Consider the following 27286-nt stretch of genomic DNA (forward strand, 5'->3'; position numbering starts at 1 on the left):
CACTTAATTGGAAATCTTAAAAATTAAAGGTGAAATTAATGAAACTGAGTGTGAGTGTAAAACAGCCTTTGAATTATTAAATACAACTTGGAGTTGGATTTATGAAAAAACCAATAAAATAAATAAACCATTGGTTAATTTTATTTTTAAAAAGAAAGGAAAAAAGCAAATCTCTAGTATTAAACATGAAAAGGGTAAGTTCACCACTAATGAAGATAAAATTAAAGCAATTATAAGGATATATTTTCCCAAACTATATACCAATAAATTTAACAATTTAAGTGAAATGGAAGAATATTTACAAAAATATAAATTGCCTAGATTAGCAGAAGAAGAAACAGAATGCCTAAATAGATTTATTTTGGAATCAGAAATTGAGCAGGCCATAAATGTGCCTCCTAAGTAAAAAAGCACCAGAACTACAAGTATTTATTTATAAGTGAATTTTATCAATCATTTAAAGATCAGCTAATTCCAACATTAAATAAATTATTTTTAATAATAGGCAAAGAAGAGATCCTACCAAATTCTTTTTATGAAACAAGTAAAATACGAATACCTAAACCAGGGATAGTAAAAACAGAGAAAAAAAATTGTAGACCAAATTAATGAATGCAAAATCTTAAATAAAATACTAGCTAAAAGATTACAACAATATATTACAAAGATTATATATTATGTTCAAGCAGGATTATATACCAGGAATGCAAAGGATGGTTTAACATAAGGAAAACTATTAACATAATTGATTATATCAATAATAAAAATTTAAAAATCATGTATCAATAGATGCAAAAAAAGTTTTTTAATAAAGTACAGCATTCACATCTATTAAAAACAGTTGAAAGTCGAGGTATAAATGAATTTTTCCTTAAATTGACAAAAAGTACTTACCTAAAACCATAAGCAAATGGGGATAACGTAGAAGTCTTTCCAGTAAGATCAGGTGTGAAACAAGGATGCCCACTATCAATAATAATTCAATATTGTATGAGAATTCCTACATATAGTAATAAGAAAAGAAAAAGAAATAGAAGGAATCAGAATAAAGAATGAGGTAATAAAACTATTTCTTTTTGCAGATGATATGATAATATACTTGAAAAGTCCCAAAGACTCAGTTAAAAAGTTAGTTGAAACAATAATTTTAGCAAAGTACCAAGATTACAAAATAAATTCATATAAATCATCAGCATTTCTATATATCACAAACAAAATCTTGCAAGAAGAGATGCCCCATTTAAAATTACTATGGACAGTGTAAAATGCATGGGCCTATATACCTACCAAAACAAATCCAGGAATTATATGAACAAAATTATTTTTTAAAATTCTTACACAAATAAAATCAGATTTAAATAATTGGAGAAATTTTAGTTGTTCATGGGTAGGCAGGGCCGATAGAATAAAAATGAGAATTTTACCTCAGCTAATTTATATATTCAACACAATCCTAATTAAATCACCAAAACTTTTTTACTGAAATAGGAAAAAAAGAAAATTCATTTGGACAAACAAAAAGTTAAGAACATTAAGGGAATTAATGAAAAAATGTAAAGGAAGGAGGGTTAGCAGTACACATGTCTCAAAACTGTATTAGAAATTAGTAATTATCAAGACAATCTGATATTGGCTAAGAAATAGAAAGGTAGATCAGTGGAATAGAGTGGACATACAATAGCAGCAAATAAATAAGGTAAACTTGTATTTGGCAAATGTAAAGACTTAAGTTTTGGGGGGAGCAATACATGATTTGATTACAAAAACAACAACTGTTGGGAAAACTGGAAAGCAGATTGGGAAAATTAATCATAGAACAATATCTTACACCATTTACCAAGTTAAGGTCAAAATGGATGCACGATCTAGATATAAAGAGAGATATTACAAGACAATTTGAAGAACATTGAATATATCACCTATCAGATTTATGGGTAGGTGAACAACTTATGAATAAACAAGAGATAGAGAGCAGTGAGAGGTATAAAAATGGATAATTTCAGTTACATTAAATTGAAATGTTTTTGTACAAATAGAACAAATGTAGCCAAGATAAGAAGGAAAGCAGAAAACTGGGGGGGGGGGGAGAGCGTGATTTATAGAAAGATTCTCAGATAAAGGTCTCATATCTAAGCTGTATAAAGAACTTTGTTGAATCTATAAGAATACAAGTCATTCCATAATTGATAAATGGTCAAAGGATATGAACAAGCAGTTTTCCAATGAAGGAATTAAAACAGTTTATAGACACATGAAAAAATGTTCTAAATCATTATTGATTACAGAAATGCAAGTTAAAACAGCCTTGAGATATCATCTTGCACTTATCAGATTGGCTAAAATGTTTGAAGGGGAAATGACAAATGTTGGAGGGATTGTGGACAAATTGGGAAGCTAATTCATTGTTGGTGGAATTGTGAACTGATCTAAGTGAGTTGAAGAATAATCTGGAAGTATGCCCAAAGAGTTATTAAGTGGGATATACCATTTGACCCAGCAATACCACAGAAACAGACCCAAGATGATTAGAAGAAAATGAAAAGAATCTATATGTTGTAAATTATTTATAGCAATTCTCTTGTGGTGGTAAAGAACTGGAAATTGCAGAGATGGCAGTCATTTAGGGAATGGCTGAACAAGTTATAGTCTTTTTGAATGAATAAGTCATTTTGACTATTATGAATACCCAAATTAACTACAAAGGACCTGTGAAGGAAGACAGTATCTGCATTCAGAGAAAGAACTGATGAATAGAAGTATATATAGAATCACTTTTCATATATGTACATATTTGTACCTAATGGTAGCCATCTCTAGGGTGGAAGGGTGGGAGGAGGAGGAGTGGAAGAAAAAAATAACAGGAAAGAGAAAACTACATGATAACTTTTGTATATTTAAAAAGAATAGCAAGTTTTACATAATAACTGTAGTTTCATGTTCAATGATCTTTTTTTTCTATACTATTCTGTTATGGAACTGCTCATTTTATTTCTTTAGTTAAGAATAAAGTAAATAAAATTTACAAAAAGAAAAAAGTGAGATATCTTACAGAAAAAAATGACCACCTGGAAAAGAGATCAAGGAGAAATCATTTAAGAATCATTCTACTACTTGAAAAAATGACCAATAAAAGAGCCTAGACATAATATTTTAAGAAATTATGAAAAATCTTCCCAGATCTCTTAGAAACAAGAAAGTAGAGTGAGAGAAATCTCAAAATTACAATGCCAGGAAATTATAGTGAAATTCAGTATTTCCATGTCAAAGGAAAAAATACACTAAGCATCCAGAAATGTTTTTTTAAATCATTCAACAAGCCACAGTCAATAGCTTCCCGAAGAGGAATAAGAGAAGATATGATAAAATATGATATTTCAGAAGGCAAAAAAATAAAGTGTTATCACCAAGAATAACTTACGCAGCCAAACTGATATAATGCTTAAAGGTAAGAAAGTGGATTTTTAATGAAATAAAAATTTTCTAAGCATTTGTAACGAAAAAGATCAAAGGTGAGAAGAAATTTTTTTTTTTAAAGCAATTGGGGTTAAGTAACTTGCTCAAGGTTACATGGCCAGTTATTATTTCTGGGTATGGTGCTGAGTATCTGAGCCCGGACACTGGAGCCGGTGCTCTTACTCACTGAGCCACCTGGCTGCCCCTAAACAATTGGGGTTAAGTAACTTGCTTAAGGTTACATGGCCAGGTGTTTCTGGGTGGGTGCTAAGTGTCTGAGCCCAGGATTCGATCTCCAGGTCTTCTCAACACTGGAGCCGATGCTCTTACTCGCTGTGCTACCTGGCTGCCCCGAGAAGAAATTTTGAAACACAAAACACAGAAGTCAAGAACAACATTGAAAAGTAAAGAAGTGATCAAACATAAGAAATAATGGGGGAGTTGATATATTTGTGTCCTCAGAATCCTTCTGTCCTCAGGGTTCCTGCAGTCTAATTAAAGACAAGGAGCCTGCCAGTGGTAGTTATGTTTTCATGATCTTAAGAAAATATGGGGGAAAAAATTAAGAAAAAATGGAAAGGAAAAGAAATGCTAAATGAGAAAGGAGAGTAAGGTAGAAACACACTTTACAGTAATTACTATGAATGTGAGTGGGATAAACTCACCCATAAAACAGAAGACATCCCGTTTCCGCATCTGCATTTGTTTAGGATTTCTTTGACTTCATCATGCCCTGACTAAACTTATCATTGGAATTCTCTCCTCATTGCAGACCCCTCCCCCATGTCCTCAATTGTGCAGCTGCCCAGGTAAGATAAGTGATCTTTTCAAATACCAAATCCTTCATACCACATCCAGCACAATATCCCCATCTTACTTCACAGAATATCTCTCTTTATTCATAGAAGTATTCATCAGTGGAAGCCCTTCCCCACCATACAAATAAGCCTTCTCCTTCCTTCTTGTCCTCCACTTTTCAATTCTTCCCTTATCTCCTTATCCAGTCCCTTGCAGACTTTTCTCTTCCTATGAGTCACATTTCCCTCATTCCTAACCCTCAATTGACCAAAGCCTGTCACATACTGCCCTCTCCTCCTCCTCCCATCCCCTCTTCCATATACCTTTTCATTTTGCAATTTAGTTCCACCCCACCGCTTCCCAAAAAAACAAAAAAATAGTTTTTTGCCTTTGAGTGGGTTGTCACGGGACTCACCTCTCCACCATCACTTCTGTTTGACTTCCACCCTCACCCCTGCCTGCTTGTATACATTTGGAAAAAGTCTTTTATCAATTACTCTTCTTTCACTCTATTGCTGTGGCTTTCTTTGGCTGTTTTATTTTATTTTATTTTTTATAAAGCAATAGGGGTTAAGTAACTTGTTCAAGGTTACACGGCCAGTTATTTCTAGGTGTGGTGCTGAGTATCTGAGCCCGGATTTGATCCACGTCATCCCGACACTGGAGCCGGTGCTCTTACTCTCTGAGCCACCTGGCCTCCCCTGACTGTTTTATTTTTTTTAACCTTGTCTGCATTTCTTTTGTCTAGAGTGTTTGAGAAGCAAATCATCTCTTCAGGTCTGATTTTCTTTTTAAGAATGTTTCAAATAGGGGTGGCTACCCCAGGAATCAGGAGGACCTGAGTTCAAATGTGGCCTCAGACACTTAACACAAAACTAGCCGTGTGACCTTGGGCAAGTCACTTAATCCCAATTGCCCTACCTTCCCCCCTCTAAAAAGCAAAAAGAAAAATCTAAAAAAATATATTTCAAATACCTCTTTATTACTGAACATTCATCTTTTTTTTTCTTTTATAGTTATGCTCAGAATTGCAGGAGAGGTCACCCTGGATCGCATCCTATGCTCCATTGTTCTTTGGAACTCATTATTCCAATCCATCTTGGATTTTCTAGTAGATGCAGAAGTCTTGTCATCCAAATTTCTTTTTCTTTGTGTTTGAAGGTATTTCTTTGGTGGCTTTAAGAATTTTTTCAATGGAACTTCACCCTTACATTTATTATAGTTTGCAACCTTGGGTTTATTTTTTAGAGGTGAACTATATAGATTCTTAGAAGTTCTGTGCTATTTTCTCATGTTACTTCATTCTGGTGTTCAGGTTTTTTCATTTGTGCTTTTCTGGGAGACCTATAATTCTCAGGCTACTTTACATATCCTGCCTTTGAGATCAATATGTTTTGCTTGAATAAAGGGCATATTTTCTTTTAAACGTAATTGCTTTTGGCTTCTCTTTCTAGAATGTCCTTTGCCTCTCTGTATTTACATTCCCAGTCAGTTATCTTCTCTTTTATTTCTGTGGTGAGACTTGCCATTGAAGATTCAAGCTTTTCCATTCTGCCAGTTATTTCTGCTTTGCAGGCCATAAATTTTTCCGTCATGATTCTCATTTCTCTTTTAAACCAATCAAGAACAATGTAATTGTGATTCCATATTCTCAAAATGCACTCAGTCCTCTATCTCATCAAGCTTTGAAACATTTTCTTTCATTTTACAGTATTTATTCATAGATTACTGAACTTATTTCTTAGATCTTTTGTTAATGTTTTCCTCCTGGTTTATCTGTTTATGCTCAAGGCCCTTGGGTTTTCTTCTTTTTGAGATCTTTGGTTATTTCAGTCTTTTCTCCTTATTCTTATGCTCACTTTATGATGCTCTCCCCTCTGATTGTGGTTTCCCTAAAGGCTTTATCTCAAAAGCCTTCTCCCGTGCTGATCAATTCATGGTTCTCCTGCCTAGATCTCTGCCTCAAATGACTTGTGAAGGATCAGAACTAGCCTTTGCTAGATACTGGATGCTGGGCTCTTTCTCTCAGCCTTACTGGTTTGCCACATATGTACTGGTAAATAGTGTCCTGATCTGATCCCTCTTTTGCTTAGTTTTCTGTCCTGACAAAACAGAACACTGTCATGTTGATCTTAATCAGCTTAGGCTGATTTATGTTGTATGGAGTTTGAATGTTCTAGCCTCTGCAAGGAGGGTAAGAGTGTAGAATTGATCTCTCTTTCAGGAGCAGACACATGTCCTGCCCCTTTCCCTCTTCTTGTCTCTCATGCAGAGATCCTTTGCAGTACATAATGTTACCTTGGTGCTGGCTGTCAAATCTGCAGCAAACTAATGTAGTTTGGAGCTTAGACCTCCTGGCACTAGAAAAAAGCAGATGGGGCAATGGTGCAAGCACATGGGTTGGGTGGCTAGTGCAGCCTGCTTCCAGAAGACTGGTAATGAGTGGATGATAGTGTACTGAATGAGTGTGAGGTAGGCATTAGTTTATGTTTCAGAGTTTTTATTGTTTTTTGGTTTCCTGGTATCCTAGACAGAGTGGTGTCAAATTTAAATAGAAATGGATCCCTGCAGGCTACATATTCACTTGGAAAACCACAAATCAATATTATCTCTGCATTATTAGATTTTTATTTATTTTGTTAAACATCTCCCAATTACAATTTAATCTGGTTCAGATTTCACCAGGGAGTTTTGCAAATTTAACACTTCTAATGGAGAAGACTGAAGTTGCTTTATTTTTGATATGTAATTTCTGTTTTGAAGAATTTTGAGATATCATAAGGATCAGAGAAAATATCTAGTCCTCTATTTCATGGTCACATGACCCAGAAGTTTAGTTCTTTACCAGAAACACACTTGAAATGTTAACATTCACCCAGTTAAAATGATGGCCTGCAGTAAAATCCAGGGTGCTTCAGTTTAAGTATAAAAGGCAGAGGTAGAAATCATAACTCAGACAAGGCAAGAACTAAAATGAATTTAATTAAAAGAGGTGGATAGCAAAACTACATTTGGCTAAAAAGTATCATAGAGAATAAACACAATATTAGACATATATGTACTGAACAGCATAACATCTAAATGTTAAATTCTTTACAGGTAGAAATAGACAAAAAATCTCCAATGGGGGTAGGGGTGGGATTTCTCACTTTACTCCTTTTGGCCCTAAATAAATCTATAAAAAAATAAAGTTATGAGCTGGAATAAAGTCATAGAGGCAGCTAGGTAATGTAGTAAATAGGAATTCCTGGGTCTGGAATCAGAAAGTCCTAAGTTCAAATCCAGCGTCAGATACTTGCTAGTTGTGTGACTGTTACTTAGAGCAAATTACTTATCTTCTGTTTGCTTCATTTTCCTGAACCATAAAATGGGGGTAAAAATTGCACCTACCTTGCAAGGTTGTTGTGAGGATCAAATGAGATAATATTTGTAAGGTGCTTGGCACATAGTATATGCTATACAAATTATTATTCCCTTCCATTCTCCCCTAGAAAAGTTACAGATACTATACCTGTGTCAGTTACTGAATGGGAATAGAGAGGAGTGAACATAAAAAAGCAGAAATATCATCTTACCCTATACAAATAAATGAAGCTAAAAGTCAATTAATAAACAAGAATTTACTAAGCACCTACTTTATGTGCCAGAAGAAGTAGTAATAGGGGGGAAATATTTCTAGTAACTTTCTCTGATCAAATTTTCATTTCCTTTTTTTTTCTTTTTGGAGGGGGGAGGGCAAAGCAATTGGGATTAAGTGATTTGACCAAGGTCACACAGCTAGTAAGTGTTAAGTGTCTGAGGTCAGATTTGAACTCAGATTCTCCTAGCTCCACGGCTGGTGCTCTATTCACTTCACCACCAAGCTACCCCCAAATTTTCATTTCTAAGATACGCAGGGAATTAATTCAAATTTATAAGAATGAGAGACATTCCTCTACCATTGTAAATGGCAAAAGGAAATGAGCAAGCAGTTTCCAGAGGAAGAAATACAAGCTTTTAGTAGCCATTTGAAAAAATGTTCCAAATCACTCATAGAGAAATTCAGATTAAAGCAACTTCAAGGTTCTCCCTTGTACTCATCAGATTTGCAGAAATGTCACAGGCCCTGGTTTCGTATTCTTTTAATTTCTTCTCCCTGTGGAGGCTGAAGCTGATGGATCCCTTGAACTCAGAAGTTATGAGCTGCTGTAGGGATAAAGCCAATAGAATTTCACACAAAGTCATTTGCTGTGGGGGACCATCAGGTATCTAAGGACAGTCAAATCTGCCTAGGTTAGAACAAAGCAGGTCAAAGCTTTTCTGTTGGTCCAGCTTAGGCAGATAGTGAGACAGTCTCAAAAAAATTGCCCAAGTTGTCCCCCCCCAAAAGATGAAAAATATTGGAGGGGCTGTGAGAAAACAGGTACTGGTCTAACCATTCTAATAAGTAATTTGCTGCTATGTTCCAAATGTCATTAAACTATTCCCTTTGACCCTGATAACACCCTAGGTTTATAAAAAAAAAAGAGAGATCAAAGAAAGAGGAAAAGTACTTATGTTATTAAAAATATTTGTAACAGTTCTTTGTAATGGTAAAGAACTGGAAAAAAGTGTGGGGGTACTTACCTAATATCAGTTGGGGAAATGGATGAATAAGTTATGGTATATGAACATAGTAGAATACACTTAGAAAGTAAGAAATAATGGAGAGGATGGTTTCAGAAAAATCTGAGAAGACAAATGAAGTAATATAGAGTGAAGTGAACATAACCAAGGCAATAAATAATAGAATAACAACAACATTCCGAAGACAATCTTCTTTGAAAGATTTAAGCGCTCTAATCAATACAATATACAGCCTTGATTCCAGAGAACTCAAGATGAAACATGTTACCCACTTCTTGACAAAAATACGATAGACCCCAGCAATACCACTTCTAGGGCTGTATCCCAAAGAGATCATAAAAATGGGAAAAGGACCCATATGTACAAAAATATTTATAGCAGCTCTTTTTGTAGTGGTCAAGAACTGGAAATACAGGGTTTGACCATCAATTGGGAAATGGCTAAACAAGTTGTGGTATATAAATGTGATGTAATACTATTGTGCTATAAGAAATGATGAACAGGTGAACTTCAGAGAAACCTAAAAAGACTCATATGAATTGATGCTGAGTGAGAGGAACAGAACCAGGAGAGCATTGTACAAAGTTATAGCCACAGTGTTCAAGGACTGATTTTGATAGACTTAGCCCTTCTCAGCAATGCAAGGACCTAAAGTAATTCGAAAGGACACATGATGGAAAATGTCAGCCATATCCAGAGAAAGAATTATGGAGTTGGAATGCAAAACAAAGCAGACTATTTTCTTTTTTGTTTTCTTTTGTCATTTTTTTCTTTCTCATGGTTCTGTTATAATTCTTTTTCTATGCAACATGACTAATGTGAAAATGTGTCTAATAGGAATATATGTGTAGAGCCCATATCAGATTGCAAGCCATCTTGGGGAAAGAGAAGGGAGGGAGGGGGAGAAAATTTAAAACTTATGGAAGTGAATGTTGAAAACTAAAAATAAATAATTTAATAAAAAATATGACTGTTCATATAAAAATAAGATGGACTCAATATGTAGATTGACACATATATTTTGGGGGAAATGGGCAGTATGGAAATTTGTTTTGCTTGATTATGCATATGGCACCTACCTCCCAGGGTTGTTGTGAGGATCAAATGAATAGAGTGTCTAGCACACAGTAAATGCTATATAAATGTTTGCTGTTTTTATTATCATTATTGTTTGTTGCAAGAATTTTGTTTTTCTTTCTTTTTCCAAGGAAAAGGAGAGAAGAAAGGAAAAGGTAGATTTTTGTTCAATGAAAAATTGTTTTTTTTAATGTGAAATTCTGAAGACACAAAGGGAGACAGTTGTAATGTGTAGGAATACTGTAGTTTGTCTGAAGAAATCAATCGGGATGCACAGCGATCATGCCAACGAACTGAAATTGTACCTAAGATGAAAGCAAGACCAAGTAATATAAGATAACTGTAGTGGTGTAGTAGAATTGTGTAAAAATGAGTATCAGGAATGCTAAGCTGAGAATGACTTGAGGCTGGTGAGGGAAGATAAGGACAAAGAAAAGAGTGACTATTGTTGAGCTATATTGAAAGAAAAAAAGTATCAAAAAAGAGATGGGACTTCTGCTTGAGATTATAACTGAAAACAGAGAGAAGGCAGAGCAGGTTGACATTTTTTTTTCCTTGTTTTTCTCTGTAGAGTGTAAAAGCTATAAGCCAGTGAACTTGTCTTCAGTTTCTGGAAAGATATTTGAAAGGATGATTAGAAATTGTTGTTGAACATCTAGAAAGGGAAGCAGTGGTTACAAAGTCTGTCTGTCTTTGTCAAGAATAAGTTATATCAGCCTAACCCATTGCTTTTTTTTTTTTTTTGAGAAGATTACTAAACTAGTAGATGAAGGAAATGTTATGGATTTTAGCAAAGCTTTTCATAATGTATCTATCACAAATTATTCTTGCAGAGAAAATGAAGAAATGTGAATTAGATGACGATTTAATCAGATGGATTCATAACTGATTGGATGAACATGCTCAAAGAGTAGTTGTCCAGTTTAGTGTCAATTTGGCATAAATTCTCCAGTTTAGTAGCCCAGGAATCTCAGCTTGACTTCTTTTTAACATTGATTTGGATAAAGGCATAAATGATATGCTCATCAAATTTGCAAATCACCGTGCTGGAAGGGACAGCTAACATGACAAAATGAAAAAAACAGGGGTATCAATCAAATAGAAAGTATCCTATGGGCCACATATTGACTTAGAAAAGCACAAATTGACATTTTCTATTGTTGTATTTTTATTTATTTTGTTAAACATCACCCAGTTTAATTTTAATATGGTTCCCAGCATTTAGGAGTTTTGTCTCATTGTAAATTTGATACCTCCAGGCAAGAACTTTGGGATGAATCTAATAAGATGAAATACCATCCCTTCTCTCTAAAAAAAAGTCAGGGGCGGCTAGGTGGCTCAGTGAGTAAAGTGCAGGCACCGGAATCAGGAGGACCTGAGTTTGGTTCTTGGCATTAGACACTTAACACCCACACACACAAAAAAACACTCTCCATGTAACCTTGGGCAAGTTACTTAACCCCAATTGCCCTCCAAAAAAAAAAAAAATCAGCTTTACAAGTAAACAGACATGATTAAAAAACAGTTATTTTGAAAAAGATTTATGGAGTTTGGTGAACTGCAATCTGAATTAGATTTAGCAGTGTGGTATATAAACCTTAAACTAATGCTAATCTTGGGCTGCATTAAGAAGGGAACACCATTAGGGCAGTTAGGTGGCTGAGTGAATAGAGCATTGGCCTTGGAGTCAGGAGGACCTGAGTTCAAATCCAGCCTCAGACACTTGATTTACTAGCTGTGTGACCTTGGGCAAGTCACTCCAATTGTCTTGCCTTCCCCCCTCCAAAAAGCAAAAGAAGAAAAAAAAAGGAACACCTTAGGAAAATCATAGTCCTACTGAACTCTGACCTTGTCAGACCTCATCTGGAGTATTGTTTTCAGTTCTGAGTACTACAGTTACTCTTCTTGTACCCCTCTGTTCTCCTCACTCTAGTTCTCTCTCAATTCTCACTTTTCTCCATAGACTTCACTTCTTCCCTCTCTTGGGATCAAATAGAGGCTAGCCTTAGCCTAGAAATCTTCTAGTCAGAATCCTTCATTTTCTGAAGGGGAAAACTGCTACCCTAGTGAGGCAACTTGTCCAAGGTAATAACTGTAATAAGCAGCCAAGTCAGGATTCAAAACCAATTTCTCTGACACAAAATCAGTTTAGCCAAATAGTAAATATGATTAATAAATGTTAAGATGAATGTTAAAATATTAACTAATTGGTCACTTTATAAAACTGGGGGTAATTCAACATGGAAGGTAAGTTAAGTTATAGTTTATCTTGTAGAAGAATTTCTAAACAATGGAATACATTTTGCTCATATAATGTCATTTAAATCATTATTTTAATCAAGGCTTAATAATTATATTTTTCAGCTCTTCTACAAGTGACAATTTCACTTAGCAAAGTAGAAATTAGTGTTGGTGAGTCCAAATTCTTCACATGTACAGGTATGTATTTGAGTATACTTTTAAGATTATACTTGATACATTCCAGCATTAATAATATTCTTAAAAATTTCTTAATATTCATAAATTTAACTTTACAAAAATATTGCAATTATCTGTAAGTTTGTTTTTCCTAACAATATATTGTTTAACATGCTCTATGTGTTTGGACATATACCTCATTATTATTAAGTGCTAAACTGACCAGGTTATTTATTTTGAAAATAATTCCATAATATAAATATTGTGTGCATGCCAATGGATTTGTTTAAATAATTTCAGTTATCTAAGTAGAATTATAAACAAGACACATAAATTAGGGCTTTGAAATCTGGAGTGTACTGCAAACATTTGCATAAGCAGAAACAATTCAATTTATCACATAAATAGCAAGACTATTTTGTTAAAATAGTAAGCTACAGAGATGACTTACTTCCTCCCCCAGCTAGGTGATGCACTGAATAGAGTTCTGGAATTTGAATCAAGAGAACCTGGATTCCCTTCCTAGCCTTAGACACTTATTAGCTGTGTGTTCCTAAGCAAGGCACTAAACTATTTGTTTGACTCGATTTTCTTAATTCTAAAATTGGGATAATAATAGCTCTTACTAGATAGGGTTGTTATGTGAGTATCAAAGCACTTAGCACTGTAACTGGCACACTGTAGGTTCCATATAAATGCTTATTACCTTCTGTTTCCCTTCTCCCTGTGGCAATAACCTATTCCCTTTGACTCAGAAATCTCTGTAGACATACCTCGAAAAGTCAAAGAAAGAAACCCAAAATATGCCAAAATATTCATCAAAGCCCTATAGTAGCAAAGAAATATAAACACAACAGATGCCCATTGATAAGAGAATAAGCAAATGGTGGTTCTGAATATAATGGAATATTATTTTGCTCTGAAGAGCAGTGAATTTGAAGGATTTAGAGAAGCATGGAAAGGTTTATATGAACTGAGACAAAGTCAAGTGAGCAGAATCAGGAAAGCAATATATATAATAATGACTACAGCAGTGTAAATGGAAAAGAAAAAAAGCTACTGAAGAAGATAAAAGAAAATGAACTTCCTTCCATTCTTTGCAGAGGTGAATAGAACTTTGGATGCAGAAACACATATGTTTGTGTGTATATACACACGCACATATATGTATACACACATAGATGCATGTATATATGTATATGCACATATATGTATATGCATATATTTTGTCAGATTCTGTTTATATTTTCTTTAGTTTTTCTAAACTACTTTTTCCCCCTCTTTTTTTCCTTTGATATAAAGAAAATCTCTCTGGGCAGAGGATGTGGGAGGGATTTATTTGGAAATTAATGGGACAAATACAAATAGAATTTTAAAATCCAGAAGATCTTCTGGAATAATTGAAAAGTATTTTGGCATGAAAAAGTTTTAAACTATCATCTTATGAAATATCCCATAAACGAGTCAGTTAACAGCCTTTATTATCTATGATGTGCAGGCAGGTGTTGTCTAATGTCCTGGTGATACAAATACAAAAGTGAAACTGCCCATACCCTCAAAGAATATGCATCATTATCATCATCATCATCATCATCATCACTAACAGGCTAGAGGAATACAACGTGTTCACTGATCAGTAAATTCAAGATTTTTTAAAAAGTTGAACCTGTAATTCCAGTGGTATAAATAACCCCAGAAGAGGGGTGGCTAGGTGGCACAGTGAATAATATAGCACTGGCCCTAGAGTCAGGAGGGCCTGAGTTCAAATCCGGCCTCAGACACTTAACACTTACTAGCTGTGTGACCTTGGGCAAGTCACTTAACCCCAATTGGCCTGCCCTCCAAGAAGCGAGAAAAAAAAAAGGAAGAAAGAACTACAGAGAAGTCAGTTTCCAGTCTTAGAGAATTACTGAGAAGTTAAGTCACAGTCAGAGGCAGAACTTGAACGCAGTTTTTACAGTTTGCAAGATCAACTTTCTGTCACCTGCCCCACTCTACTTTTCATGTTTCTCTAGTGGCAAAAGAAACAAACTTAATGCTGGAAACAGTGTGCATATCTTTAGATTTTCTGTCTGTAGACCAATTTTGGTACATGAATAAAATAATACTATTGTGCCATAAGAATTGACCAATATGAAGAATTTAGAGAATACTCATGTGAATTGAGGTGGAAGTAATCAGAACAAAAAGAACAATATTGACTATTTTAATGTAAATGAAAACAACATTTAAAAGCAGCTAAATTCAGATTTCCTACAGTGATTACTCTTGGGCCCAGAGAAAGATGATGAAACATATATCTCTTTTTTAGTAGAAAACTATGGAAGAGAAATTTTGCATATGCTGTCACATGTACTCATTTTGACCATAAATTTTGTCTGTCACAATTTCTTTGATACAGCATAACTTCAGTGTTTATATATATGAATGGGGAGAATGAGTTGAGAAGTCAGAATTGGATATGATTCATGTAAACAAAATAAAGCATTAAAACTTTTTAAATCATATGTTAGAAAATCTATTTCACAATAAAAGGTTGGTGTTTTGATTATGAAAATTACTACTATGAAGAAAACTATTACAAAAATATTAGTATAAATGAGGAATAGAATTTTTTGTCCTCAAAATATTGTTAATCTAGAGGAAATAATTTTTAGGTTCAAGTTGACTTTGCCTCAGTTCATTATGCCATAATAAGGAAGGAGTTCCCCAAGCTATATCTCAAATACTTGACTTCCTCCCTACCAAATGCCAATTACAAAAAAAAAAAAAACTCATACATGCTGCAGAGCAAATAAACCCATTTGTCCAAGCTGAGAATAAAATTATATATAATAAATTGTGCAAATGAGAATATACCAGGCAATCTACAAAGTAACCACTGACAGTGAGATGTCTCAGCCAAACCAAGAGAGAGAGTTCCAGATTTCACCCAAGGGGAATTCTGTGGTGATAAGTTAGGGGTGGAGACGCTGACATTGCCACCTTCTTCACAGAGTTTTTTGTTCCTTCAGGGACCTCTTCCTAAAAAGAGAATCTAGAACCATGTTTCTTCTCTCTTTCTTTCTCCCTCTCCCCTTTCTCTCTCCCTCCACCTTCTCTCTCTTCTCTCTTTTTGACTTAAAAAAATTGTGTTTTTCTTCTGTTTCAAATTCTCTCCCTTCTCCTTCCTTTTCCTCAACCTCTTGAGAAGACAAGAAAAATAAATCCTATTACAAATATGTATAGTCATGCAAAAATGTTCCAAAAAAGAGAAAAAAGAAATAGTATAAAATAAGCTTCAGTCTGATCTCTAAATGCATCAGTGCTCTATCTAGAATTCTTAATGAGTCCTTGGAAATTGTGGTTGGTCATTTGGTTGATCAGCATTAAGTCTTTTAAAGTTGATTATTTTTAAAATGCTGCTGTTACTATATAAATTATTCTTTTGGTTTTGCTCCCTTCACTTTGCATCAGGTCATATAAGTCTTCCTGTGTTTTTCTGAAACTATCCTTGTTAACATTCCTTACAGCACTATACTAATCCATTAAAGTCACGTATCACAACTTGTTTGACCATTCTCTAATTGATGGATATCCCCCTAGTTTCCAGTTTTCTGTCACCACAAAAAAGAGCTAGTATAAATATTTTTGTATATGTGGGTCTTTTTTCTCTTAAAGGAATAAACCTTATTAAACAGATTTTACTGTAAAGGTAACTTAAGTCAGATTATAGATTAGTAACTATATTTAGAGGGTTCACAGTGGACTTAGTGAGAGGAAGCAATTTGCACATCACCACAGTAACCAAGAAAACTCTGTCAAGGAATTCCTCTCTTACATAGGATGGCAGACAAATAAATCACTTTAGGAAGCTCAAATTTCCCTTTGGCTTCTACTTGAGGAATGTAAAATAGTTATTATTCTGTAAGTCAAATTTTGGTCAAGTGAGGTTAATAAAAACAGATGACAGGCTTTCAGTTGACCAAAAGTTGTAGGAGGAATGACCCTGATCCCCCAACAAATAGATAAAAGAAATTAGGGCATAACCCTCCTCCAAGCAAAAATAAACACCATGAAACATCAAAGCCAAATTACTACAATAATGATCAACAATATTAAATAGCATTGTCTCCTTGTGACCCACTCCCAATTTCCATTTATTCAGCACATTTCATCTTGAGTCCCAGACTTCCTGTGTCTCTGGAAACATCTTCTCTTGGATATTTTGGAATAAACCTTGTTCTTAGTGCAGCTCTGGAGGGGGCTCCTCCTGTCAGATCTACTTTTCTGGTTTCAAGTCACTTGCAAAGCTTCTCTATTTAATGTTGCTAAAATCTGCCAGTAACAAGGACTTAACACAATTTAATACAACCTTCTAAATTTGGTTTCCAGTAACTAGTCCATATGGTGAAAAATAGCTTAAACCTTATGGAACTAATCCTATTAACAACAGAGCTCTAAGAAGAATACTAAATTAGAGACCCATAATTCATCACAAGGTCAAAGAATTTCAGTTTTATATACCACTTGTTCTGTCTTTACTTGAACCCTGTACCTGATATGGACAAGGCCATCTACAGGCTGAAGGAAGACTCTTAAAAGGATCCGTGACTTGTAGAGAGAGTCCTTTTGTCTTTTAATGTTATCATAGACTTCAAAACAGGGGAAAGCATTATTTAAAATTTTCTTTACAGTTATTAATGCACTCTACATGCATTAATCCAAGTTTGAGAGCTTATTATTAAAACAAAATCAAAATCTTTATATACAATTAAAAACATTTGGAAGTGAATCATATGTGTGTGAGAGAGAGATATGCTTGTATAAAATGCTGTTTCCTAAAATAGTCTAATCTTGTTACTTTCTTGAAGTGAAGTTTAGTACTTCATTAAAATTTCAAAATATTTACATCTCCATTTCATCTTCTCCTTATGAGGATTATAGATCATCCTCATAACATCTTGAAAGAATGAGATGTTTAAGGATTGAAATCCTGAGAATTAATTTACCTATTTGCTTGGGATAGGAAGTTGACCACAAATTTAGATTAAAAATAGTAAGATCTTTCATTCTTGCATCTTGTTATAGTAACTCAGAGATGTTTTAGTATTACTTTATCGATAGATTTAATATTGTAATGACAGAAACTGGCATACCTGCACTGATTATAGAAATTTTCTATGAAAGGAAAAAGGAAGGAACATAGTTTTAACATCAAGACAGTACTTTAAAGGGCACAGTCTGACCTAACAAGCATAACAGGGGAATAAACTCCCTTTGCTCTGTAATTACATGGAAGGGTTGTAGTCAACAAGCAATCATACAGCAGAATTCACATTATTCACAGGGTATCATAGACAGGATCAGGATTAATCAAATGGGATAATTTTTCTGTTCAGAAAGGAAATAGCATAATGGGGAAACCAAGTCAAGAGGATCCTACCTTTGCCTATACAGGGTTATCCCCTCAACTTTCCCAGGCACAGATATCTATCTGTAGCAGTTCTTAGATCACACCCTTTTGGGGAAGCACATGGCATTTCCCTTGAATGACAGGCTGTTGGTTTAATGACAGTTCAGATAATCATACCTGAAACCCAAACTCAAAGCAATATCAAATCACTGTCCCAAGAAATTTTGCCTCAACTAGCAAAATTTCACTAATCACAGCTTTGGGCTAGGTTATTAATGTTTATTTATCCTTTCTAGTTTAAATCCATCCTAGAGCTGAAATTAATTATTAAAAATTAAGAATAATTACACTCTGGCATTTCACATATACAGTGAATGCATGATAATTGATTCAAAAACCCCAGAAAAATACTGGCTATTGTAAGCCTCCAGACTAATGTCTAAATTGCCAGTTAACCCCTAAAACAAAATAAAATCTTTGAATCTAAGGTCAGTTGTTACTAAATAAAAGGTGTAACATCAATATATAGTATTTATAAACAGATACAATTTCATAATTCTCATAAGCAATGGCAAGACAGTCAGTCAGACAAAGCTCACTTTTAAGTATAAGAAAATTTGTAACTCCTTTACAAAACTTTGCAATCTGTTGTTAGCAGCTTCTCTCAAGAGTTAATTAGATTTTATAACCCTGCCCAAATAGAAAGTCCCAAAGAACTTCACAGATAAGGATATCTTAAGAAGTCTGTGGTGCTTTTTTTCTGCCAACAATAAATTATTATCCATTTTAAAGCAAAATGTACTCAATTAAATACTTAACAGCTTTCATACATTGTGATTGAATTCTTTAAGTGCTCAATTTGTAATCTAACACATCTAGATTAATAGAAAAGTTACTTTTCTAATGATACAATTGTGTCCCCCTCTGGGTATCACTTTTCATATTAACAGCATTTCTTATACAATGATTTCCCAAATCATAATATGAGAAAATGTAAAAAACTTAACAATAACAAACAATATTATGGATTTTTAAAACATAACACAAAACTTTTTTTGCCAGTCAAATAACATCAATTCAGTTGAATGCATTTCAAAATCCTCTTATATAGAAAATCACCATCTATCAATGTCATTTTATACCAATTGCATTTAAAAAAAACCCCAGTATAGAATAATAATACTTTATAAAAATAATACTTGAGGGGCGGCTAGGTGGCGCAGTGAATAGAGCAACGGCCTCAGACCCTTACCACAAAAACTAGCCGTGTGACCTTGGACAAGTCACTTAACCCCAATAGCCCTCCAAAAATAAAAAAAAAAAGAGATAGAAAGCTGACATTTATATAGTGCTTACCATGTGCCAGTTAAAGTACCAAGTACTTGGGGAGCAGCTAGGTGGCACAGTGAGTAAAGCGCCGACCCCAGAGTCAGGAGGACCTGAGTTTGGTTCCAGTCTCAGACACTTAACCCCCACACAAATTACTTACCCCCAATTGCCCTCCAAAAGGCAAAAAAAAAAAGTGCTAAGTACTTTTGATTATAATCTCATCTGATCCTCACAACAACTCTGGAAGGTAGGTGCTGTTATTAATCCATTTTGCAGATGAGGAAATTAAAGCAAAAAAGGGAAGTGACTTGCTCAGGTTCATATAGCAAGTAAGTTTCTGAGGCTAGACTTGAATTTTGGTTTTCCTGATCCATGCAGCTGCCAAGGGTATTGCCTTAATGCCAGATAACAAATGTATTTTGTATGAAGTTTAATTTATGACAATTATCTAAATAGGAGAACACATCTCACTTTAAATGAGACCACATTATAATTTAGTTCCAGGACAAACTTCAAATAAACCAGAACTGGATTTATAATCACAAATGGTAATATGCAAAGCCTCAATTTTCACTAGGACCATTGCTGCCAGCTAATGTAGAGTCCGCTGTTTCAATTATCTCACTTTCAAAGATTCATGGTGGTGATCTCACCTTCCCAACCCCCTCTCTCTTACGAAGCCCATCATGCTCCAAGGAGTAAGACATGCCCTTCTAATTGTCCTTCAAGGACAGAATTTAGCATGCTGTACTCAGTTCCATGCTGCAAGTTCATTTCTGTAGTTTCCATTTGGTAAACACTATATCTTGATAGTATACCATCTATCAGAAATTGGTAAATAGGCACCTTTCCAAAAAGTTTCTCACATCTTTATATTAATACAGTGAAATTAAAAAAAAAAACCTCAAACCTTTTTGTCAAAATTTCAGATGCTTTCTTCAAGTTACCCTCCATTCACACTGTCTGCAAAGAAATTCTACCTTTTTTAAAGTCCTCCCTATTCTCCTCTCATCTGTACTTGCTTAAACCTTCTATCAGATTTTTTTTCTTTTGTAGTGAACGTTAGTAAAAAAAAAAAAAAGCTTACAAACTTCAAAACCTTTTTTTTCTTTTTATACTCTAATTCTACACTTCAATTTACCTTTACTGCTTATCTATCTCATTTTGTTTCCAGTTATACTCTATCTACCACTTCATTGAATTTCTCCTATACAGATTTCCTTATATAATACCAGTTAATTGCAAAACTTTTATTTCTTGAGTTGCATAGTCTATTTCAATTTAAGTGACTTTGCTGCAAACTTACATAACTAGTTAAATTCTGTTGAATCATTTCAAGCTATCTTCACTTCTATTTATTCTTTAGTAGCTGAAACCACCTTCTACTAGGACGAAACCTTTTTTGCCCTCTAGGAAGGAGAGATGCATGTCCCATTTGTACTTAATCTTAATCCTAGTTGCAAACCTCCAAAAAAATCCACTAAAATGTTTTAGCAGTTAAAAAAAACCTTTAAACCATAATTTGGAAATTTATAGTAAAGACATTACATTTGACTTACAAATTTAGTCTCTAGTTTATAATGCCACAAATTTATACAAACCAGGAAGAAGGTTTCCTTCTTTTTTCTTCCTTATCTTTATCTCTGTAATCTATAATCTATAATCTGGTCAGGGTTATGAAATATTCTTCCTTATCTCCCACTGCAAATCAAAAGTCAGTGAGAGGTGGCGCAATGAATAGAGCATGGGCCCTGGAGTCAGGAGGACCTGAGTTCAAATCTGGCCTCAGACACTTGACATATATACTAGCCATGTGACTTTGGGCAAGTCACTTAACCACAAATGCCCTCCAAAAAAGCAAAAAAAAAAAAAAAGTCAATGAGAGTAAGTCATTGCTTAATATTACAGATGGTTAGGAGAGCTTCATTAGTCTTCCCCACAGTCTTTATGAGTGACTAGGTACTCTTCTTCAAAGTTCTGCATATAAACTACAGAGAAGAAATAAATAAATAATACTAAAATACTTGGAATTTCTCTTTTTATCTCTTCTTGCCAGTAACGTAAATGTCTTTGTTAGTAATGTACAGAAATAGTGGTGATTTATGTGGTTTGGTTTTGTATCCTGAAACTTTACTAAAGTCATTAATTATTTTGTTAGGTTTTTAATTGACTCTCTAGGGTGTCTAAGTAAGCCATTATATCATTTGCAAAAAAAATGATAGCTTTTTTCCCACCTTTTATTGCCTATGCTTATTCTTTCAATTTCTTTTTCCTTGTCTTATTCTTATAGCTAGCATTTCTAGTACAATGTTAAATAGTAATGGTAAAAGTCCTGGCTTCTCCCCTGAGGTTATTGGAAAGCCTTCTAGCTTATCCTCATTATAAATAATTCTTGTTTTTTGTTTTAGATACTCCTTATCAGGAAACTCCATTTATTCTTGTGCTTTCTTTCTAATGTTTTGAATAGGAATGGGTTTTGTATTTTGCCAAAAGTTTTTTGTGCAATTATTGAAATAATCATATGTTTTTGTTGCTTTTGTTGTTAATATGATTAATCATACTCACAGGTTTCTTAATATTGAGCTGTCCTTCATTCCTGACATTCATCCATCCTAGTCATAGTGCAGGATCCTTGTGATATATTGCCATGGTCCTCTTGCTAGTATTTTATATAAAATTTTCTGCATCAATATTCATTAGGAAAATTGGTCTATGGTTTTTTATTTCTCTGTTTTGACTCTTTCAAAACCATTTTGTGTCATAGAAGGAATTTGATAGGATTCCTTCTTTACATATTTTTCAGTTTATGTAGTATTAATCATTATTTAAATGTTTGATGGAATTTGCTTGTAAATCTATCTAGTCCTGGAGGGTTTCCCTCCTTCCTCCCTTAGGGAGTTCATTTATGGCTTGTTGAATTTCTTTTTCTAAGATGGAATTATTTAAGTATTCTATTTCATTTTCTACTAATCTGGGCAATTTATATTTTTAAATACTCATTTCATTTAGATTGTCAGTGTTTTTGGCATATATTTAGGAGAAATAGATCCTAATAATTGCTTTCATTTCATCTTCATTGGTTGTAAATTCACCTTTTTCATTTTTGACACTGGTGATTGATTTTCTTATTTCTTTTTATTATCAAATTAGCTCATATATTTTATGTGTTTTTAAAACCAGTTCCTAATTTTATTAATGTAATTTTGTAACTTTTAATTTTGTTAATTTCTCCTTTGATTTTCAGGATTTCTGTTGTGTTCTTTAGTTTGTTTTTGCTTTTTGGAGGGCAGGGCGATTGGGGTTAAGTGACTTGCTCAAAATACACAGCTAGTAAGTGTTATGTTGAGTGTCTGAGACCAGATTTGAACTCAGGTCCTCCTGACTCCAGGGCTGGTGCTCTATTCACTGTACCAGCTAGTTTCCCCTGCACACCCCCTCCCCTTTTAATTTGTTTTTGTTTAGTTGCATTCCAATTCATTGAATTGCTTTTTCTTTTCTGTTTGTGAAAGAATTCAGAGCTAAAAACTTTTCCCTAATTAATGCTTTGACTATATTCCAAAAATTGGGGGATCTTGTCTTATTGCTGTCTTTATCTTTAATGAAATTACTGTTTCTATGTTTTGTCCTTTGTTCCACCTATTCTTTAGGATTAAGTAATTAATTTTAATCTAGTCTTCAGAAGCCCTTTACTGAATGTAATTTCATTGCATTATACTCAGGAAAAGATGTACTTAATAATCCTGCTCTTTGGCATTAATATAGTGTTTATTTTTCTGAAGATGCCTTGCATAGCTGAGAAATAGATGTACTTTTTCTGTTCTTATTTATTAATCTCAAGAGGTAACTTTTCTAAAATTCTAAATTTAATTAATGTCTTTCTTGTTTATCTTATGATTAGATTTATCTAGGACTAAGGTATAAATTGAGGTTCCACTTGTACTATAGTTTTACTGTTTCCTCCATTTAACTTTTCCTTTAGGAATTTAGATGCTTTGTCATTTGGCACATATATGCTCAGTATTGATATTAATTTATTTTCTATTTTACCTTTCACAAAGTATAGTTTCCCTGTTTATCTCTTTTAATTAGGTTTATTTTTGCTTTTACTGAAACATAATTGATTCTACTCCAGTCTCTTATTTTAACTCTCTGAATATCTTTCTGTCTGAAGAATGTTTTTTGTAAACAACATATTGTTGGATTATGATTTCTAGTACATTCTGCCCTTCTCTTCTTATTTTTGAGTTCATCCCATTCACATTCACAGTTATGGTTGCTAGCTGTGTATTTTTCTCCATCCTATTCTTTTCTAATTATCCTTTCCTTTTTCATCCTGTCCCCTCTTTAAGAATATATTTTGCTTCTGGCCATTTCCTCTCTAAAGTTTCCTTCCCCCTTTTTCCCTCCCCCCACCCTTTCTCTTTATCCCTTTTCATCAGGAATACTTTAAAATCTTCTATTTAATTAAATGTCAATTTTTTCCCTGTAGGATTATTCTCTATCAGTTAGCTGTAATCCTAAATCCTTTATGTCCTGGAATGTCACATTCCAGACCTGAGGACTTCTGAATCTTATGTGATCCTAACAGTGGTTCCTGAATTCTTTTTTTTTTTTTTCTGGCTTCTTGCATCAATTCTTTCGCTTGATTTCTGGATATTGGCTATAATATTCCTGGGAGTTTTTATTTTGGGGTTTCTTTTAGGAAGTGACTGGTGGAGTCTTTAAATTTCTACTCTCTTCTGGTTCTAAGATAGCTGGACAGTTTTGCTTTATAAATTTTTGAAATATACTGTAGACACCGTTGTGTAGGCTCATTTTTTGTTCATGGATTTTAGGCAGTACAATCATTCTTAAATTATTTCTCCTTGATCTGTTTTCCAGGTTAGTTCTTTTCCTTGTGATATATTTCACATTTTCTTCTATTTTTTAATATTTTGACTTTGTTTTGTCATTTACTATTGTCTCATAGAGTTATCAGCTTCTCATTGACCAGTAATTATTGTCTTTAGTAAAACTTTGTATCTTTTTTTACCAAACTATTTTCTTTTCATATCTTTCTTTCATAGCTCTAATTTGATTTTTAAAATAATTTTAGCTCCTCCTCTAACTCTTTCTTTGACCCTTCTAGGAATTCTTGTTGTCCTTATTCCAATCTACACTTTTCTTTGAGGCTTTGCTTCTAGATGTTTTTAAGACATTATTGTCTTCTGTGTTTGAGTCTTGACCTTCCCTATCACCGTAGTAAGGCTTTATGATTAGGTTCTTTTTTGTATGCTTATTCTTCCAGCCTATTTCTTGACTTTTTACTTTCTTAGTGTTGGTCTTTGCTCACTTTGGGGAGGGGATGGGGGGAAGATGGGTGTGGCACGACAGAATGTCTAGCCTGAGTCTGTCCCTTTGTGTCTTGTTGCTTTCTTTTTTTTTTTTTAAGGGGGGAAGGCAGGGCAATTGGGGTCAAATCACTTGCCCAAGGTCACACAGGTAGTAAGTGTTAAGTGTCTGAAGCTGGGTTTGAGCTCACGTCCTCCTGACTCCAGGATTGGTGCTCTATTCACTGTGCCACCTAGCTGCCCCTAGGTCCTGTTGCTTTCACAGTACAATCTGTGGGCCTCTAAATTTTAAGTGCTTCCAAAGTAGTGTGTTCTGTAAGAAGGTCTGTCCACTTCCTTCCTCTTCTGAGCTTTGCAGTTTGCATCTGTTGGCTTGTTTATAGTTGAATCTTAGTAGATTACTTCTGGCCTCAGTAACTATAAATTTTATGGGAAGTGATGAAAGTTCATAGTAACTGAACTGCTTACTCTCTCTTGGTCCCTTGACCTGATTATTCCACTGTAGGCTTATGGACTGAATTCAAGATTAGAAATGAGTCACTTTTCTGCATCTGGGCTCAAAGCCACATAACTAAGTTTCTGGGATTTATTCCTTTCTCAGTACTCAGCTAGACCTCATGCTCAGAGAGGAACTCTTACTCCTCTCTGCCCTGTATTTGTGACCCAGAACTGGGTAATGGGAAACAAAGATAGTGGATGGTACCTGTTCCTACAGCCAGTTCTAGTTCAGGTGTCCTGAGATGTCTTTCTGCCCCAGTGCTTCCTGCCCTGATGCTCTGTCTTACCTCATTTTCTCTATGTGGGCACTGGAAGGCCCCCTAACACTGCTGCTGCATCTGTGCTGTATGCCTGACCAGCCCCCAACTCAGCGTCTGCAGACCTCCCTGCCTTCCTCAGATGCCCTTGGCTAGAAAAATGACCTATTGTGATTTTACCAATCAGAGTTTGGTCTGATGCATCTTCCAGGAGACGTGGAGGAAATGTGCTGAGTAAATTGGGCAAAGATGCTTCCTCTCATTCCACCATCTTGACTCTATCTCCCTGTGTCTTTTCTCTCAAAAACAGAAATCAGAAGAATAGGTTCTCACTTCTCCCAACCTCTTGACAGCTATAATCCTCTCAAAGGCACAGAGCCTCAAATAATCACTTTCCCCAATGAGAAATGTCTCAGATGATAGACTTAAGCCTCTGACTACAGGTCTATATTTCAAAGAGATGGAAAAAAAGAGGAAAAAGACAAAAGTGTACAAAAATATTTATAGAATCTCTTCTTATCATTGGAAAAATTAGAAACAGAAGAGATACCCATCAATTGGGGAATGTGATGAAATGCTATTGTGTTATAAGAAATGATGGAGAGGATAGTTACAGTGCATCCTAGAAAGACTTATAAAGAATGAAATGAATGGCATCATTGTAAAATCAAACATTTTAAAACATCTTAGAACGCTAATCAACAAACACAATAACTAACCACGATTCCAAAGGAATCATAATGAAATATGTTCCCAAGCTCCTAACAGAAAGTTGAAGGATTCAGAGTTCAGATGAAGATTTTTTAAAAATAGCCAATGGTGGAATTTGTTTTACTTGACTGTATGTTTGTAACACAAATTTTGATTTTCTTTATTTCTCATTGAGGGAAGGAGATATGGAGGGAAAAATAGATTTGCAATGAAAAAAAATTTTTTAAGAGAATTGACTATTGCTGACCACTCAACAGATTTAGAAAGGAGAAATAGCGTCTGCTCTTGTTTCCTTCTTCCCTTCTTCTGAAAGTATGGTCTGGAAGTCCCTCTTTGTCACTTGCTTTGAGTAAAGGAAGAAGCCTAACTCCTTCCCATCCCCCAGCTATGGTACCTATTCATGTATGGCACCAGACACATGTTCTGACTTTAAAAGCCTTATCCTGGACTTCATTTTCTTGGCTGCCTCTTCTGCCTGTGTTTCTTTCCCTGAGGATAGGTCATCAAAGAACAATTCTAAGATTGCTGGTTCCAGCATTGGAGAGAACCTCATGAGTTAAGGAGCTCCTAGATTCTTCATTTGAAGCAGACAGGTGCAATCAGGTGGCATTTTATCAAAGTATGTCCCTCTTGGAAAAGGTAACCACAAATAAGGAAATCAGCCCAAGTCATCCCCTGCCTGATCAGAAGATAGGAACTTGGAAGGAGCTGTCAAGGCAAAAGTGAAATGACTGTTCAGTCCCACAAAATGTTTGATGTTTGGGGGCTTTCAGCATCAGCCACCCAGTAGGAATTATGGGTTACTGTTTTATATTTTAAGATAATGCACCCTTTTCAGTCTTATGTGTCTTGTGTATGTTTGGTGCTGTTTGAATAGAGGGCTAATTACTCCTTTCTGATCCCCACCCTTGATGGACAGTGCCATTCTTTCCCAGCCCCATCCCTGGAGAGTGACTTTCTCTCTAACCTCTACTGTCTTAGCTGATCTCAAGAAAGAAACAACAGAAAAAGGAAAGTAATACTTTGAATATCAGTTTCTATTCACCCTAGACTGCTCCTAACCAAAACTGCTGACTTTGCCTAGGGGAACAGAGATCTACATTTTTTCACTGCTCTGGCAATATAAAAAAATTTTGAATCAATATTTTTCTTTTGTTTTCTTTAAGCTGGCAAGCCAAGAAATGTCAGTGCCCTCTTTCCTGTCATTAAAAGAATCTATCTCTTCCCTTTCCTTTGCCCCTTCATTTCTGACTATTAGTTTCTGCTCTTAAATTCCACCTCTGCCCAAAAGATTTTCCTGCCACCCTTCTGGCTGATAGCTAGTGCCTTTTCATTTTCAGATGACCCACGTAATACTCTGTATATATCTTTTATATACCAACTATTTACATGTTTTCTTTTCCATCAGAATGTCC

The 27286-nt window shown here is 34.7% G+C and overlaps 1 protein-coding gene across 3 annotated transcripts in view; it reads left to right on the forward strand.

Annotated features, from left to right (window-relative positions):
- The window catches only part of NCAM2 (neural cell adhesion molecule 2), a 311641-nt gene that overhangs the window by 35345 nt on the left and 249010 nt on the right, over positions 1-27286 (forward strand). For all 3 annotated transcript variants that reach the window (XM_069075045.1, XM_069075047.1, XM_069075048.1), the window contains exon 2: positions 12298-12372. In XM_069075045.1, the coding sequence (XP_068931146.1) occupies positions 12298-12372 (75 nt within the window). The remainder of the gene's footprint in view (positions 1-12297; positions 12373-27286) is intronic.

This window comes from Petaurus breviceps, unplaced genomic scaffold (genome assembly GCF_028583685.1).
Source record: "Petaurus breviceps papuanus isolate PSGF00001 unplaced genomic scaffold, PetGlider_PUasm1.0 90897, whole genome shotgun sequence".
Classification (NCBI taxonomy): Eukaryota; Metazoa; Chordata; class Mammalia; order Diprotodontia; family Petauridae; genus Petaurus; species Petaurus breviceps.